This window comes from Staurois parvus, unplaced genomic scaffold, assembly GCF_062004578.1.
Source record: "Staurois parvus isolate SC_StPar_1 unplaced genomic scaffold, SC_StPar_1.0 ptg000061l, whole genome shotgun sequence".
NCBI lineage: Eukaryota > Metazoa > Chordata > Amphibia > Anura > Ranidae > Staurois > Staurois parvus.
Window position 1 is genome coordinate 12500186 of NW_028317857.1, and position 19704 is coordinate 12519889.

Genomic DNA, 19704 nt, shown 5'->3' on the forward strand with positions numbered 1-19704 from the left:
AGTTGTTTGGCTCCTTTTTAAATCATAATGATAACAGAAATCATCAAAAATGGCCGTGATCAAAAGTCTACATACCCTGGACTGTTTGGTACAGACAAACAAGGTGACACACACACACAGGGAAAATGGCAATTAAAAGGTTAATTTCCCACATCTGTGGCTTTTTAAATTGCAGTTAGTGTCTGTGTATAAATAGTCAATGGGTTTGTTAGCTCTCACATGGATGCACATGGAGCCAATGGGGAGCAGAAAACAACAAAGGATATAAATTGATATCCAGGGCCTTGAATATACCAGTCAGAACTGTTCAATCACCTATAAAGAAGTGGAAAATTTGGGGATCTCTTGATATCAATGTGGACCAAAAAAGATTGCCGCCACAACTGCCATAAGAATTGTTTAGGATACAAAGAAAAACCCACAGGTGACCTCAGGAGAAATACAGGCTGCCCCTGGAAAATGACAGTGTGGTTGCTTCAAGCAGCACAATACGATGATACTTGAACAAAATGGGCTGCATGATCGAGTTGCCAGAAAGAAGCCTTTACTGCGTCAATCCAACAAAAAAGCCTGGTTGCAATATGCCCAACAACACCTTGACAAGCATCACCAGGCTTTCTTGTGGCATTGCTACAGTAAAGGCTTCTTTTTGGCAACTCGACTATGAAGCTAATTTTTTTTCAATATCACGGTACTGTGTTCCTTAAAAACAACCACATCATCTTTTTCCTGACCAGGCTGTATTTCTCCTGAGATTACCTGTGGGTTTTCTTTGTAACCCTAACAATTATTCTGGCAGTTGTGGCTGCCATCTTTCTTGGTCTACCTGACCTTGGCTTGAAATCAAAAGATCCCTGAATTTTCCACTTCTTAATAAGTGATTGCACAGTACTGACTGGCATATTCAAGGTATTGGGTATATTTATATATCCTTGCACATCATTAGAAAATTCCAATACCTTGTTACACAGGTCTTTTGACACTTCTTTTCTGCTCCCCATTGCTCAGTATCTAGCCTGCTCAGTACATCCATGTAAAAGCTAGCAAACTACACAGACACGAATTGCAATTTAAAAAGCCACAGATGTGGGAAATTAACCTTTAATTGCCATTTTAACCTGTGAGTGTCACCTTGTGTATCTGCACCAAAGCCAAACATTTCAGGGGATGGAAACTTTTCATCAGGGCCATTTGGGTGATTTCATGTCTAGTTTTATGGCATGATCAGTCATTTTCAATATCAGTGTCAACATTTTACAATTTCTGCCAGGGTATGCAAACTCTTGAGCACAACTGTCTAACCATTATTATTGATACATACCCTGAAAGTCAGTTCTCTTTTAGGGGCATCATCCATATTAGCCACATAGCCTCATTGCAATCCTGGCAATATACATTAGAAATCAGCCTAATGGTTTTTGCATAGGGTAAAAAAGCACATTGCCACCCAGCGGGCTTGTTCAGTACACTCAAAGAAGCTTTTTTTTATTTCATATACCCTACTGACTCAGTGAAGCAGTCTGCTCAGCCAGACAGAAATGTCACAGCGATTTTCAAGGATGAGATGAGACACCACTCCATCCGGCTTCACTCCAAGACGCAAATAGGAAGATAATGCAATTCAGTTTGGGTTATGAATGACAATTACATGCAAAGCATATCAAGTTACTTAAATAGCCCAGGCAAATGTAGCAGGAAAAGCATTCAGATCCTTTGTCGGTCTCTTGAGGTTGCGCTGTGTAATCTTTATCCACTGCACCAGGCACTCCCCATTCAGAACTAATTATTTGTGTTCTCTTAGCAGGTCATGTGACACAAGTTCATTTAGAAAGCAATACGTTCTCTCGCAAAGCTTTTCTTAAAAACCTGCAGTGATAAATCTCAATTAAAGGGTAGAGCAAGCGCCAGCTCTGAAATGACACTGAACTTGCAGACTGAAGGCCTTCAGGCATTAACAGAAAAAAAACAATATAAAGCTACAGGAGAGAGGAGAGACAATGAGAAGCAATGACATCTAATCTTCCACATAAATGCTAGGAAACAGGAACTCACTATTCAATCGCTGACACTGCAGACACAATTGGATTCCACAAAAATACTGCAGTATTTTTATCCTACAACAACAAAGGTTTATGTTGTGGGGCAAGAGTTAGAATTAACCATATGGTGTATATATATATACAGTGAAGGAAATATGTATTTGATCAGATGCTGATTTTGAATGTTTGCCCACTCACAAAGAAATGATCAGTCTAACAATCAAATGGTAGGTGTATTGTAACACTGAGAGACAGAATAGCAACAAAACATTCAAAAGAAATGCATGTCTAACAAATTATGCACTGATTTGCATGTTCATGAGGGAAATAAGTATTTGATCCCCTTCACAAAACATGACTTAGTACTTGGTGGCAAATCCCTTGTTGGCAATCACAGAGGTCAGATGTTTCCTGTAGTTGGCCACCAGGTTTGCACACATCTCAGGAGGGATTTTGGCCCACTCCTCTTGGCAGATCCTCTCCAAGTCATTAAGGTTTGGTGGCTGACGTTTGGCAACTTGAACTTTCAGTTCCCTCCACAGATTTTCAATCGGATTAAGGTCTGAAGACTGGCTAGGCCACTCCAGGACCTTAATGTGCTTCTTCTCGAGCCACTCCTTTGTTGCCTTGGCCGTGTGTTTTGGGTCATTGTCATGCTGGAACACCCATCCACGACCCATTTTCAATGCCCTGGCTGATGGAAGAAGGTTCTCACCCAAGATTTGACAGTACATTGCCCCATCCATTGTCCCTTTGATGCAGTGCAGTTGTCTGTCCCCTTAGCAGAAAAACACCCCTAAAGCAGAATGTTTCCACCACCATGTTTGACAATTGGGATGGTGTTCTTGGGGGTCATAGGCAGCATTCCCCCTCCTCCAAACATGGCAAGTTGATTTGATGCCAAAGAGCTCGATTTTGGTCTCATCTGACAACAACACTTTCAACCAGTCCTTCTATGCATCATTCAGATGTTCAGTGGCAAACTTCAGATGGGCCTGGACATGTGCTTTCTTGGGCAGAGGGACGTTGCGGGCACTGCAGGATTTCAATCCTTGTCGACGTAGTGTGTTACCAATTGTTTTCTTGGTGACTGTGGTCCCAGCTGCCTGGAGATCATTGACAAGATCCTCATGTGTAGTTCTGGGATGATTCCTCACTGTTCTCATGATCATTGACACTCCACGAGGTGAGATCTTGCATGGTGCACCAGAGCTAGGGAGACTGACAGTTGTTTTGTGTTTCTTCCATTTGCGAATGATTGCACCAACTGTTGTCACCTTCTCACCAAGCTTCTTGGCGATAGTTTGGTAGCCCAGTCCAGCCTTGTGTAGGTCTATAATCTTGTCCCTGACATCCTTGGACAGCTCTTTGGTCTTTGCCATGGTGGAGAGTTTGGAATCTGATTGTTTGATTGTTCTTGTGGACAGGTGTCTTTTATACAGGTAACAAAATAAGATTAGCAGCACTCCCTTTAAGAGACTGCTTCTAATCTCAGCTTGTTACCTGTATGAAAGACACCTGGTAGCCAGAAATCCTGCTGAATGATAGGGGATCAAATATTTATTTCCCTGCATGAACATGCAAATCAGTGCATCATTTGTTAGACATGCATTGCTTTTGATTTTTTTGATTTTTTGTTGCTATTCCGTCTCTTAGTGTTACAATACACCTACCATTCGATTTTTAGACTGATCATTTCTTTGTGGGTGGGCAAACATTCAAAAACAGCAGGAGTTCAAATACTTATTTCCTTTACTATATATATATATATATATATATATATATATATATATATATATATATATATATATATATATATACATGCACACATACACCTCAAAAAAGTTAAAGGAACACTTTTTAATCAGAGTACAGCATCAAGTCAGTTGAACTCCTGGGATATTGATCTGGTCAGTTAAGTAGCAGAGGGAGTTGTTAATCAGTTTCAGTTGCTTTGGTGTTAATGAAATTAACAACAGGTGGGCCTAGGTTGCCTAGATGGGCAACAATGAGATGACCCCCAAAGCAGGAATTGTTTTACAGGTGGAGGCCACAGACATTTTTTTCCTTACTCATTTTTTTCTGGCTGTTTTTTTACTAGTTTTGAATTTGGCTAGGGTCAGTGTCCCTACTGGTAGCACGAGGCAATACCTGGACCCTACAGAGATTGTACAGGCAGTCCAACTCCTCCAGGATGGCACATCAATACGTGCCATTGCCAGAAGGTTTGCTGCGTCTCCCAACACAGTCTTAAGAGCATGGAGGAGATTCTAGAAGACAGGAAGTTACTCTAGGAAAGCTGGACAGAGCCGTAGAAGGCCCTTAACCCAACAGCAGGACCAGTATCTGCTCCTTTGTGCAAGGAGGAACAGGATGAGCAATGCCAGAGCCCTACAAAATGACCTCCAGGAGGCCATTGGTGTGAATGTCTCTGACCAAACAATCAGAAACAGACGTCATGAGGGTGGCCTGAGGGCCCGATGTCCTCTAGTGGGCCCTGTGCTCATTGCCCAACACCATAGAGCTCGATTGGCATTTGCTATTGAACACCAGAAGTGGCAGGTCCATCACTGGTGCCCTGTGCTTTTCACAGATGAGAGCTGGTTCACCTTGAGCACATGTGACAGATGTGAAAGGGTCTGGAGAAGCCGTGGAAAACGTTATGCTACCTGTAACATCGTTCAGCATGACCGTTTATGTGGTGGGTCAGTGATGGTCTGGGGAGGCATATCCATGGAGGGACACAAAAACCTCTACAGGTTAGACAATGACACCCTGACTGCCATTAGGTATCGGGATGAAATCCTTGGACCCACTGTCAGACCCTACGCTGGTGCAGTGGGTCCTAGGTTCCACCTAGTGCACGACAATGCCTGGCCTCATGTGGCCAGAGTATGCAGGCAGTTCCTGGAAGATGAAAGACTTGATACTATTGAATGGCCCCCACGCTCGCCTGACCAAAATCCAATAGATCACCTCTGGGATATCATGTTTCGGTCCATTCAACGCTGCCAGGTTGCACTTCAGACTGTCCAGGAACTCAGTGATGCCCTGGTCCAGATCTGGGACGAAATATGCCAGGACACCATCCATCATTTCATTAGGAGAATGCCCCAAAGTTTTCAGACATGCATACAAGCACGTGGGGGCCATACAAACTACTGAGTACCATTTTAAGTTGCTGCAATGAAATTTCAGCAAAATAGACTAGTCTGCTGCATCATTTTTTTCACTTTGATTTTTGGGGTGTCTTTGAAATTAGTCCATCTGTAGGTTGATCATTTTCATTTCCATCAAACGATGGTGCATCTTTACATTCCTAACACATTACCCAGTCCATATCAGTATAGATATTCAGCATGATATTTTTCCCCATTGAGATCTGATGTGTTTTCAAAATGTTCCTTTAATTCTTTTGAGCAGTGTATATATATATATATATATATATAGTGCATTCATAAAGTATTCAGACCCCTCCACTTTTTTCAATTTTGTTATGTTGCAGCTTGATACTATAGTTGTTTAAATTATTTTTTTTTGTCATTAATCTACACGCAGTACCCCATAACAACAAAGTGAAAACAAAATATTAGAAATGTCTATGGATGTATTAAAAAAGAAAAAAACTGAAATATCGCATGTACTTAAGTATTAAGACTCTTTATGCAGAACTTTGTTGAAGCACCTTTGCAGCAATTACAGCCTCAAGTCTTTTTCCGTATGATGCGACAAGCTTTGCCCACCTGGATTGGGGGATTTGCTACCATTCATCTATGCAAATCCTTTCAAGCTCAGTCAGGTTGGATGGGGACCGTCGTTGGACAGCCATTTTCAGGTCTCTCCAGAGATGTTCAATAGGATTCAAGTCAGGGCTCTGGCTGGGCCACTCTAGGACATTCTCAGAGTTGTCTCTAAGCGACTCCTGTGTTGTCTTGGCTGTGTGCTTAGGATCATTGCCATGTTGGAAACCTTCCACCCAGTCTGAGGTCCTGAGCACTGTGGAACACGTTTCATTACAGATATCTCTGTACTTTGCTTGTACTTTGTTGAGCTTTCCCTCACTACTAACCAGTCTCCCAGTCCATGCTGCTGAAAAACACCCCCATAGCATGATGCTGCCACCACCATGCTCCACTATTGGGATGGTATTTGACAGTTGATGAGCAGTGCCTGGTTTCCTCCAGACATAACTTTTATAGTTGAGACCAAATTTTGGTTTCATCACACCAGAGATTCTTGTTCTACACAGTCCGAGAGTCCTTCAGGTGATATTTTTCAAACTCCAAGCAGGCTTTCATGCATTTTGCTTTTAGAGGCTTCCATCTAGCCACTCTGCCATAAAGCCCAGATTGGTGGACAGCTGCATTGATGTTTGTCTTTCTGGTACTCAGAGTGACCATCAGGTTCTTGGTCACCTCTCTGAACTAAGGCTCTTCTCCCCCGATTGCTCAGTTTGGCTGGGCAACCACCTCTTGGAAGAGTCCTGGTTGTGCCATGCTTCTTCCATTTGAGAATTATGGAGGCTACTGTGCTCTTGGGAACCTTCAGTGCAGCAGATATTTTGGTAGCCTTCTCTAGATCTGTGCCTTGCAAAAATCCTGTCTCTGAGTTTTACAGGCAGTTCCTTTGACTTCATGTTTTTGTTCTGATACAGTATGCATTGTAAGCTGTGAGGCAAGCAAATTCAGTTTTATGTATCTTTTGTTCTATATATTTACATGTCCTTGACCATTTTCTTCTCTTCATTTCAATATTTCTGTTCTGCACACATCATGATATACAGTATAAGAATATTGGCAGAGGGAAAACCAATTTAATTTGATAGAGGTAAGCAGTGACTGAGGCCCAGAAGCAGAAACATTATACACAGACAAGGGGCTGCAATGTTACTGCCAGTACTGTCATTATATTACATAAGAGAAAGCCAACCTGGAGGACATTGATGAAGAATACTGTGCTGGATCCCAGATGTCTTAGGCAGGTGATTATAAATTCAGTGCATCCTCTGAAATGCAGAGCAGACCTGAGCTACGGAAGACACTAGAAAACAGTGTAATAAAATTAACCTATCGCCAGTATATAGCAGCCATTTTCAGGCCTGATGCAATATTTAGAGTCCATAGGTCAGAATTATATAACTCCCAGAGGCTTATGACTAAGGCCCATACTGGGCAGAAATGCGTAAGCGTTAAGACCAATGATGGAATTTTCTAATCATGGCAAATAAAGCCTATCTTGATACTCAGGAGTGTGTATCAAATGGAGTCATAGAGGGTAGGGGTCAGGACTGTGTAACACAGAGGGTGCAGGAGTCTAAAGTGCGTAATGCACAAAATACAGGGGTCAGGAGTGGGTATCGCAGAGAATTCAGGGATCAAAAGTATGTAACAGGCAAGTGAAGACAGTACTGCCAAAAGTTACCTTCTCTTCCAAGAACAAATCCCCTCAAGCCCAAATCTCCCTGTAAAGATCACTGCTAAAAGTCCCAAATTCCTCTCAGGACACATTTTCTCCCACATCCCTAAATCTTCCCCCCAGTACAGACCCCCCCCTCCAAGCCCACCCCTCAGTACAGACTCCCCAAGCCCATCTTACAATATGGATTCCCCCTCCACCAGTTTTATGCCACAGGACTGAGCTCCCAAAGCCAATGCCTCCAAGTACACTTCCCAGTACAGACCCCCTGCCCCCAGCACAGTACACATCTTCCACTCCCTCCCATCAAGTAACTCACCAGAACAGCAGCAGTTTAGAGTGAAGGGTAGTCTTCCCCTCAGTTGTGTCATGTGACTGGAGCGAAGGAGAAGCCAACAGGCAGGCAGAGGCGACACTGCAGTGCTAATGCTAAAGGCAATTCAGCACCACAGAAAACAAAAAAAGTGTCTGCAGTCAGGGCCTTGGGACCGGGCAACTCCACAAAAGATGTCCAACACCAGAGCCACTCATGGGATTAATGAAGCACTGAACCACGCATGGATCTCTTTTAATCAACCACTTTTTCAGCGGAATCAAAAATAAATTTTGGTAGCAATTTGGACCAAAGAATTTGGACCAAAGAAGATAGCACATGTATTTGACAGAAAGTTTTGATCTTTGAGTGTAAGTGAAGCTTTTAAATATTGTTTTTATGCTTACTACACTATGAAGTACATTTTATAGTTTAAACTTGTTGATCATCATCTAGATTTGTAGGGGGTTTACATTATTTTTTTACATAGTTTGACTTTTTTTGCTAGGGATTTTAGTATTTCTCTATCTCAGTCCAGTTGCGCTGAATACCACTTGCGGTGATACATATACACACAATTCCCAAGTGTTATTATATATCAATAGAAATGTGTATTTATTCATTTTTTTATGGTTCACAAACACAAAAAGGTAAAGGCCACACTGCAAATTATTTTTGGTTCAATATTATTTTATTGATTATTAGATTTTGAATTACCACATACTGAATTATTACGGTATGTTATTAGTTTCAGTTATTCTCAGCACTGTTGCTTAGTAATATTTTCATTTCAATGTATTTTATTAATTTTAACTTTGTCAAAATTACAAAAAGACATACTGGGGTGGAAAAAACAGGGGTCGCAGCCCCAAGTAGTAAAATATATCAAAAGGATTCAAAGACCCCAGCATAAATGGTTATGGAGAAAATGGTACAAAAACATCATAACAGTTAAAATCGTAAGGCTTGGGGTGGTTAAGTAGACGGCGCATGCTCCAAACCAGCGGGTAACCAGTATCAGAGAAAAGGAGAAGGAAGTGGGCAAAGAGAAAAGGAGAATTAATGACCAAGGAGGCCAAAGTGGAACGGCAAGAAGCGCGGGCCATTTGAATATCACATACAAAGAACAGGCTGGTGATATGAGAGCCATGGGTCCCATATCTTAACCACTTCAAGTCCGGACACTTTCACCCCCTTCCAGTCCAGGCCAATTTTCAGCTTTTAGCGCTATCACACTTTGAATTACAATTGCGCGGTCATGCAACACTGTACCCATATGAATGTCTTAGCATTTTTTGAGACAGATAAAACTTTATTTTGGTTGTATTTATAAAAGGCTGTAAAAGCAATCATTTCTCCTTCTCTCTGGCTGCAATCCTGCAGCCTTTTAAAAAATGCTGTGTGAGCTGTGATTGGTCACAGCTTGTCACATGGTACAAGGCTGTTGTGAATAGCCTTGTACCATGTGACCTCTGATCATTCACAGATTTCACACATAGTAAGCAATGATGCCAGAAGTGACATCTTGTTTACTACAATTCATGTGATCACTGATTGGCCAATCAGTGATCACATGAATCGGGACTTCACACACAGGTCCCAATACAGCGATCTGTTTTCCACTGTCTCCTCCGGACACAGCGGGCACCGATCGCATCGGCAGCGCTCCCGTCCGACTGTTTATCAACATGGGACAGACCAGGGGCGGACTGACAACTCAGGGGGCCCCCGGGGCAATAGGGGATCATGGGGCCCCTGTGTCCTTGCCCAAGCTCAAAAAAGCCTATGAAAAAGGTACAAGGGCATCTCATGGGCCCCCTACTGACCCCGAGCCCTCGGGCAGTGCACGAGTTTCCAAATGGTCAGTCCACCCCTGGGCCGGATGGGAAGAGGTTAAGAAGCTGAATAACATTTTCAAGTTGGATATCTAGTTATGATACAGAACACTACTCCATGGTTTACCCATACTGTAGGTTACAATTTTGCATAGAGTGTATATAATATATATATACATACATACTGTGTACAATCAAATAAAAGGTTATGCACCATGTAATCTAATCAAGTGCCCAAATGTTAATATACTCCAAGACAGTATTATGTGTAAAGCTGTCTAGTGTAAAGGCAAAAACAGTTGCTCTGCATGTATCTCTGAACCTCTACAATCCTCTATACCATCATGCAGCAATAAAGTTCCAAAAATGGTTGTAATATAATAAATGTAGAACCATACTGTAGAGTAGCAGAAATGCAGTAAAATATTAACCAGGGTATCGTCAGCCAATGATCAGTCATATAAGTATCTGCAGTAAAGTCTGTGGTAAACTCCATAGGCTCAGCCAACTGGCTGTATGTAATGTTACACTCCAAGTCCCTGTATCTTGTGGAAAGTCCACGCTCCAGTATGGTGGTGCAGGTGTAAGTAGCAAAAGCAGTGACCTAGGTTCTCATAATGTTACATTTGAACCAATGCGTTTCATCATGGTAGGCCTTTTCCAGAGGGCGTGGCTACAATTCCTGAAGAAGCCCTGCCACATTGTTTACATTGGCTTGGAAAACTATATCTTAACCACTTTCTACAGTTATCTGGAAGCAGAGATTACTTTCACTTCATTATATTCTGTTATGGAAATGTCTGGAATACGCACAATCAAAAATTTCTTTGATGATTACTTGCCTGCTATAATTCTTGTGGCTTGATTATACTTGCAGATTTACAATTAAACAGCATCTGTATATATTGCTACAACACTTTTGGTCCAAAAGAAAAAACCGCTTTGGATGTCTACTTACCTGCTTACCTTTAATGAAGCTGGACTGTGCTTGTAGAGTTGCAAATAGTGCTTAGCTTTCAAGCTGCCTTCAGTCTTTTAAAAGTCACATACTTAGAACATGTATGCAGATCAGGTGTTCTGATTGGATACTTGTTCTGAGTCAGCAACTCAAAAGAATGAAAGCCAAATACAGCCAGGCACCTACCATTTTCAGAAGGTGCGTAGAAATGGCACTCCAATGCTTATATCATAAGTATGCTTTAACTCCTGCAAGACCTTGTATACTTCAGGTTTCAAAGAGGTTGTAAAGGCTAAAGGTTTTTTGCCTTCATGCATTCTATCCACGAAGGTAAAAAACCTTCTGTGTGCAGCAACCACCCCCCAATACTTAACTGAGCCCCATCACAATGCAGTGATGTGCAAAAGAGCCTCTCCAGGTACTCTGTCTTCTCATTGGCTGAGACCTCGAGGAGAGAGAGGGGGTGGGGCCGAGCCACAGCTCTGCATGTGAATGGACATGCAGAGCAGTGGCTTGGGAGTGAGCATACTTGAGTGCCCTCTAAGGAAGCTGTTTGCTCTGGGGGCACTTGGCAGGAGGGAGATGCCAGTAGTGCCGACTGGGGACCCAAGAATAGGAGGATCGGGGCAGCTCTGTGCAAAACCACTGCACAGAGCAGGTAAGAATGACAAGTTTTTTTTTTTTTTTTTAATCTACCTTTAATAACACTCTAACTACTTCAGCTCTCTAGAATTATATAGTAGTACATCCAGTGTCTGAAGAATTTAAAACATGCTCATGGCTGTAGTAGTAGCCATGAGCTCACATTTGTTTTGTTCAGCGGTCTCCTGGCTTTAAAGTAAAAGTTGCTTTATCTGGCAAACATTTCCCTGAGGATGTAATATATAAAATATATGTCCAAAAATACCAAAATTGAAGCCTGCTAACATAATCAAGCTACATTTTAGCGAAATTATGCTAATGTCCTCTTGTCCAGTAGAGGGGAAGTGAAAAATTGTCAGTTTATTAGTTATTGCTATAAGTAAACAACTCACAGTACCTCCTTATGGCCACAGTAAGAGCCTCTGGTGAACTGGCACAAGGACAAATGACTTCTTGCCGCAGGCCTTTACTTTGGAAGACATTGAGGAAAGCGTCACAAGAAGAAATGGACCCTGGGGAGGAAACACAAGAGGAGGATGTGATGATGCATGAGCAGGAAACACTACGTTTGGACAAGATGATTTAGAACTCTTTAAAGAGCATTGAGGACATTCTGAATAGTTCATCTCTACACTTGTCCTGTGGCATTACAACACTAAGAAAAATGCACTGTAAACCAGAAGCTCATTAGTCTCTGTCTATCTCATACAAGCCGCCAACACCTCTCCTCAGCCTGCAGTGAGAAGGGTACAATGCAAAGCTTAGAAATAAAACATGACATTGTGGATGTAGAAATGTTTAAATATAGTATCTTATTAAAACCCCAAATCTCATCTCAAGGAAAATGTCAGCAACATAGCAAAAGCTATTATACCAAGCAAATTCATTTTGGATGCTGTGCGAATAAACTGGTCACAGAGCAAATATTTCTGTTTCACCCAGGCTTTGGTCTTTTTTTCCTACAGTTCGTATAAGCATGGCATGAATAATAGCTTACAAGTTACATAAAGCAAAATCTTTTGATTTTTAACTTTTGGATAGAATGTGGATGGATTAGAACCCAGGTTTTGAGTTGTTGCATGTGTCCCTGCTAAGGAGATTTACCCTCATTGTTGTCTCTGGTACAAAAAGTGAGGGGAAATTCAACATTTTATTTTAGTTGCCACAGGAACATGGTGGTGCGAGAAAATCTTCCAATGGGAAACTTCTACTGGTAATAACTGAATAACTGGCAAAGGAATATCCTTTTTTGGCTTTGGAGAGATCTTATTTCCTGCAGTGTCTCTGGGACACGAAGTAAAAAATAATCTCCCCAATGGGACTTAGAAGGGCAAAAAGAACTGAAAGGAGTCCTAACTACGGATAAACTTGGGTTCAGCCTAGAAGTTAGCAGTCATTGCTGGGCCAATGAGCTGTGGCTGGGATATTTCCTGCCCTGCAGCTGCATGTATAGATAATTGACCGAATATGGCCACATGGCCATAATAGGGCAATGATGTTAACCTAATATGGCCAAATCCCAGCCAAGCCCGAACCCAAGCTCACCATTAGCCTTAACCAATACCTATTCTATGCAAAACAAAAAAACGTTTTGGCTTAATACACAGTTTCTAAAAAACTGTGTTGCCGATGCAAGGTAAGGTGAAATAATCAGCAGAATCTAACTTTTGTCCCCTTGCCTAACTTGATGAGAGATAAACTAGCACTCGTGGTGGTTCAATATAGATTACAAGAAACATGTCATATGGGAATACTTTCAAATTGACTAGTGTTGCAAATTTTTATTTATATAATTTTTTAAATAAACATACTGTCGCATTTTTAGCTGAACATGTTAATGAGGTATCTTTGCATCTTTTCTTAAAGACTCTTCAAAGAGTGTCTAAGTACAGCTCAAGTGTATCCAAACACAAGAGAAAGCATGCAGCAAAGCCTGGATGCAGAGGTCGGTGGATTTTGACGGGGCTTCGGTAAAGATTTTGCCAAACATATCCCAAGCCACACTGCAATGATGGACACTTCTCTGCCCTCTTCTGGAGAAGGCCAAGCAACTAGGGCTTACCTTCCGCTAGGGATAACCGCTTGCAGATTCTATGAGGAAACGGCCTGTCCCATTTACACTTCGGTCCACGGAGGACCTGCCTGCCCTCTTCACCATCATGGACAGATCCGATTGAGGTTCCTAATTGACTTCAATTCCTACCGTGGCAACCAGGCCAGCCCGCAGCCTCTGGATACCACCCTAGGCTACCTCCTCAGAAACCTAGGCAGAGACGTAATTTTCATACTCCAAATCATGACTATCCACGTGAGCCGAGCCTCTGGATCATATGCAACCCTTACTCTGCTGACTGGTTCCAGAATCACGCTAAGGCGCATTTTCACTGGGAATCGGGAAGACCCAATACAGGTCTATAAAGGTCTTTGAGACTTAATGTTTTACCATTGCTATACAAAATGGAGAACTGACTACATCTTTGGGATTGATAATCCTGATTTCAGAAGGCAACTGGTAACAGTAGAAGGACTTCCCAGACGTGACCATTATGTGCACTTCATGTCCTCATCTCAACTAAAAAAGGTTTTTCTTATCTCCTTTTGGGAAGGGCTTTTGTACCTTGATTTTTTCTTCTCCTCAGGGAAATATCACAACATTAGATAGCTCCTTACTGCTGACGTTTGGACAGTACTTTCCCCATAACATTACTATGGGAGGCTTGGTTCCCTGATGTTTTCCCTATTGAAGTGATTGCCAGTTACATCTTTCTTACCTCCCTTACTCAGAAACTCTCCACATATACCATGTTTAGCCTGATATTAGCTGTAGATCTGCCCCCTGGGATGGATAACGGATCACCCATTGTGATCTTTGCTTGACAGTAGGGGGTTTTCAGGATTGCTAAACTACATCTTTTTACTCTTGTATTGAGGCGGTCCCTGGCCTACTGTCCACCTTGTTCATCCTTCTTTACATGTCAGATGGCCCTGAGCTGCTATGTTTTGGACTGTGGGTAGGGACACCTTATACAGTATATAGAGGAGAAGGGTGCCATTGAGACATGCTGCAGTTTATTTCTCTAAGGTCTTGCCTTTTCAGTCTACCATTTTATTGTAAGTTGTTAAATATGTAATACGTTGTACATTTTGTTTACCTGTGTCTTTACCTGGAGGAGAACTGTGGGTGCTCTCCCTATGGCTGTATTCAACCTCACCTCCCCATTAGGCCCGCACTTCAGCAGCTACTTGCTGCATTAGTGAGCAATACGGAGATTTCCTCCCTAGTGTATAAGCGGGGTTGTCATTTAGTGTGTAACAAGTTACCTTCTCTTTATTCTCTCTGACTGTTCTTTTCCTTCTTAGCTCTTTTCTTTTACTTCCTGGTCTTATTTCCATCCTCTGCAAAATTGTTGTGCTATGATGGATTCTCTGTGTATCACTTCCCTTAATGTTAAGGGACTTAATTCTCCTGAGAAAAGACGTATGCTCTTATCCAAGCTCAAAAGGTTGTGCTCTGATGTGGCGTTCCTACAGGAGACTCATTTTTGGGATGACAGGCTTCCACTTCTGAAGAATTGGCTTTATCCCTTTGCTTACCATGCTACTAATAAGGAAGCGAATCTATGGGAGTATCGATTTTGATATCTAGACATGTTCCCTGGGCATTCCAAGATGTGCTAGCAGACGATAATGGCAGTTTTCTTTTTTTTTGAAAGTCAAGCCTGGTGACATTCCGATGACGCTGGCTACGATTTATGCTCCTAATTCCCAAAAGGACCTCTTTCTAAGTGGTGTGCTTGCCTGACTCCTAGAATTTTCCAGAGGTTACCTCATTCTGAGGGGTGAATTCAATGTTCCCTTAATACCTAATGTAGATACCTCCATGGGCACCTCTCCTGTGGCTCCTAATGTCTGCAAACGTATTTCCCAAGCCTTACAACTCAATTGATTGATATCTGGAGGCTCTTAAATTCTAGAGAGAGAGAAAGACAATACTTTTTACTCCCCACCGCACAAGTCCTATTCACGAATCAACTATTTCCTGATTCCAAACAGACAACTACAGATGGTTGAGACTGTTTCTATTGGAAAAATCACCTGGTCGGATCATGTCCTGATTTCTATCTGGTTCTTTCTCTGGTACTTGCCGGGTTACAGACATTATGCCTGGAAATTAAATGAAAGCCTTCTGCAAGACCCTGTAGTCTTGACAGATATGGTACATGAAACCAGTTCACGGTTTCGCACCAACGATACTCCGAACTGCAACCCAGGAATTGTCTGGGAGGCTCATAAGGAGATAATTAGAGGGGTTTTCATTAAATGGGGAGAAAGGATCTAGCAGGAGTGAGAAGCGCAACTATCTGCTCTATTAACAGATATTCACGTTGTCGAATCCAGTCACAAACATGCATCGACACATAATTCGGAGAAGAGGCTGCTTCATCTGCGTAAACAGGTTACGGAACTCTAAAGTTTTTAAGGCTAAGGATACACTTCAGTTGTGCTGCTGGGCATTCTATGAAACCGGTAACAAATGTGGGCGCATTCTAGCCCGCTCAATTCAAGACCAATGCTTGGCGACTTATATAGCCCATGTCATAGGCTCAGATGGTCAGGTGGCCACCCTTCCTACACATATAGCATATAGGCCTTCGGGGAATTTATTTCTCTTTATACAACCTCGACACTCACACACCCTCCCAACCTCATGACAGGACTATCTGAGGACCTCCGGTATACCCAGGATTCCCTTGCCGATAAGACGGGAACTGGAAGATCCCCATCTCCCTTGACGAGTTACAACGTGTGGTATGCTTCACTAAATCAAGTAAAGCCCCATTCCTTAGTGGTTTCACCATAAAATATTATAAGCTTCTACTTCCTCACCTGGGACATTACATGATCAAGCTATTTAACCCACTGGGCGATGGGGCTTCTTTCCCCCCAAGACACCCTACATGCCCACATTTCATTTCTCCACAAGGAAGGGAAAGACCCTTCTGCCTGTGGCAGCTAAAGCTTAATTTCTCTTTTAAACGTCGGTTAGCAACTATTCACGAAGATTGTGGGTACACGACTTCAAGAACATTTACCATCTCTGATTCACCTAGACCAAGTAGGGTTTATCCCAACTCGGGAAGCCTGTGACAATGCTATAAAAGTACTCCACCTGATTAAGGTTGCCAATCAGACCAATACCCCATGTGTTCTCTTAGGCACAGAAGCAGAGAAAGCCTTCAACTGGGTCAACTTGGGGGTCCATTACTGCGGTCCTCCAACATATTGGTCTGGGGGAAAATATGCGCCATTGGATTTCCAGTGTGTACACTATACCTACTGCATCAGTCAAGGTCAATGGCATCCTGCCCGTGCCATTCCCTATAGGGAATGTAACCAGACAGGGATGCCCATTGTCCCTCCTACTCTTTGCCCTCACGTTGGAACCGTTCTTATGTATGATCCAGCAGAATCCTGATATACAGGGGCTGGACATTGGATGACATTGGAAGTGTCCAACATAAGATTTCAGCCTATGCTGACAATATGATGTCCACATTGACTAACCCAAGGATTTCTATCCCAACCTGCTCAGTGAATTTGAATACTACGGTGCACTCGCCAATTTTGAAATTAACTTTTCTGAGTCGATGGGTGTGATGCTTCCTCGCTCTCTTCTTAGTTTCCTACAGGCAAACTTTAAGCTTCAATAGACTTCTGTGGTTTTGAAATACTTGGGTACTCTGAACCCCTCACAATTGACTTATACCTCTGATTTGAACTTCTGTCCTCTTTTAGAGAAGGTCTGCTCCCATCTATCCTCCTAGCACAGAGGATAACACTCTTGGTTTGAACGCTGCAACATTATCAAAATGTGCATTCTGCCAAAATTCCTTTACCTGTTTCAGGCGCTGCCCATCCGTGTTCCCTTATGGTTCTTTAAACAAGCTAACGCTATTCTGTATAATTTTATCTGGGCACAAAGGAGACCTCGGCTGCAACGTTGGCTTCTGACTACCCAAACAATTTGGCGGACTAGCCGTCCCAGATCTACAAAAATATTATCAAGCTTCTCTTCTTCCGGGAGATTGATAGACTGGACTTCAAACTCTGGCCCAATATTGAACAGAACCTAACTTCAATACCGCTCAGCCGAGCTCCGTGATGCCATGTTCCCTTTCCTATATTGTTTAAAATGCACCCTCTTATTGGGATGACATCCAATATATGTTCCTTGCTCTTCACTTCATCTTCCTTGTCGGGGGAAACTCCCCCCTATGTCCCATTCTGGGAAACCCGAGCTTTGATCTATGCCTTTTAAATGGCTCCTTTGGGACCCTTCTACACTCAGGCTGTTATCTAGCCTCTCATTTCGTGGTGGATGGCTCCAGGCCTTCAATAAACACCATTATGAATCCAACAGGTTCTTATCAATTGGCTTTCTGGAGGACTCTTCAACTCCACCACTTTCTTTGTTCACTTCCCCCTCTAAGAGATTATCTATGCCCATTACGCGGAAGGAATATTGCACTGACATGGGCACATTCCCCCACGCACTTTCCAAACTGTATACTGACTCACCTCCTGAAGACTTTTGTCCACCATACATTGCAAAATGAGAGGTGGACCTGTGCAGAACGTTCACAGACTCCCAAAAAAACAATATGATCAGACTTACTTTAAAATTCTCCCTCTGTACAAAACTCCAAGAGAACAATTTCAAAATTCTGGCTCGGTGGTACAGAACCCCTACAACTTTACACAGGTTCTCCCCCAATACCTTGAACAAATGTTAGCGTTGTCTGGAAGAGGAGGGAATACTCTTACATGTGTTCTGGTCCTGTCCTAGGCTTGCACATTTATGGAAAGAGGTTTGACACTTTGTGCAAAAATTCACGGATTATCGAGTCCCTGATGAGCCAGCCTTTTTTCTTTTACATGTCACCAATATGCCACCCAAAACATACAACCAGTCCGTCCTATGCCATCTTTTAAATGCAGCCAAGTCCTGCATCTCTTTGAGATGGAGACACATACAGCCCCCTTCTGTTGGGCTTTGGCTCTAAAAAATAGAAGAACTCAACCAAATGGAAGACCTTGTACTATTGCACCAACATAAACATGAGCAATACTCCAAAACTATGGAACATGTTCATATATTCTGAGGTAAGGAAGTCTCTTTTCGCGATGAAACCCAATAGAAATTCACCCTGCTGATGAGTGCTTCCTGCACAGAACCCCCCCCCCCCTTCCTTTCCATTTCCTCCAGCCCCCCTTTTTTCCCCTTCTCTCTCTCTTCCTGCTCCCTTTTCTTTGACTATTTTTTCTCTGTATTTTTAAAAAAAAAAAAAAATGTGCAGTGGTGTCCCACTCCACAGACATGTAAGGTGGTCTCACTCAATGGTTTGGTTTTCTGAGGGGACTGTGTGTCTACAGAGACATAACTTGTGTTATTTATTATATTCTGATGTTGTCATGTTGATTTGTATATTTTTTTTTCCTTGCTGTTTAAACATCATTGTCTTTGCCTAACTGCTCCTATGGAATTGGATGACATCCACTGCTCTTTACAAATAATTTGTTAAAAAAAAGAAAAAAGGATGCAGTCTATTGCAATTCACCAATCCTTATGTGTGGAGGCTGAATTTGCTTTCTTTCCCTATACCTACATAGCAATCCTGCCAGTAACACACTTTCTATCCTATGGTGACAACGCTCACTGGATGTGCTTTAGTATCTATGGAGGAGCAGTGTTATCACCCTAAGAAAGGAAGTATGTTAGGACTACAGAGCATCTCCCACTTTCTTTATCACCATAACAGAAGTGTTCTATAGTTCACAGAAGAGAACTGTTGAGAGATAATTACACTGTTTGAGATATCAGGTCAGTGAACAGAGGTTATAAGCAATTAGATTACTGAAATTGAATGTTTTTTTTCCTGTACTAGCTACTGGTAAGCTGTGATATATTACAATTTGGCGGTTTTATATACACTTTCAGTGGCTATATCACACCTACAGTATGAACGGATGCTCAGCGTGTTTTTTAAAAAATGTTATATAGCATTTTTCAGAGTGCAAACTAAGAGGGTCCACTGAACTGACATCTACATTACAGAAAATCTCTATTCTTTCTATAACCAGAAAAACACACCTAATACATGTAGCAAAGGGCTTCATGAGCTACACATGCATTGCTATGAAAGTTCCCTTACCCAATCATATCTAAATTTACTTTCTTACATACACTATATTGCCAAAAGTATTGGGATGCCTGCCTTTACACGCACATAAACTTTAATGGCATCCCAATCTTAGTCTGTAGGGTTCAATATTGAGTTGGCCCACCCTTTGCAACTATAACAGCTTCAACTCTTCTGGGAAGGCTGTCCACAAAGTTTAGGAGTGTGTCTATGAGGATGTTTGATCATTCTTCCAGAAGCACATTTCTGAGGTCAGACACTGATGTCGGAAGAGAAGGCCTGGCTCGCAGTCTCCGTTCTA

At 42.2% G+C, this 19704-nt stretch overlaps 1 protein-coding gene across 6 annotated transcripts in view; it reads right to left on the bottom strand.

The window, feature by feature from the left end:
• Nucleotides 1-19704, bottom strand: part of DIP2C (DIP2 acetate--CoA ligase C (putative)) — a 627226-nt gene that overhangs the window by 155720 nt on the left and 451802 nt on the right. For all 6 annotated transcript variants that reach the window (XM_089668744.1, XM_089668740.1, XM_089668739.1 and 3 more), the window contains one exon: nt 11600-11714. In XM_089668744.1, coding sequence (XP_089524870.1) covers nt 11600-11714 — 115 coding nt within the window. The remainder of the gene's footprint in view (nt 1-11599; nt 11715-19704) is intronic.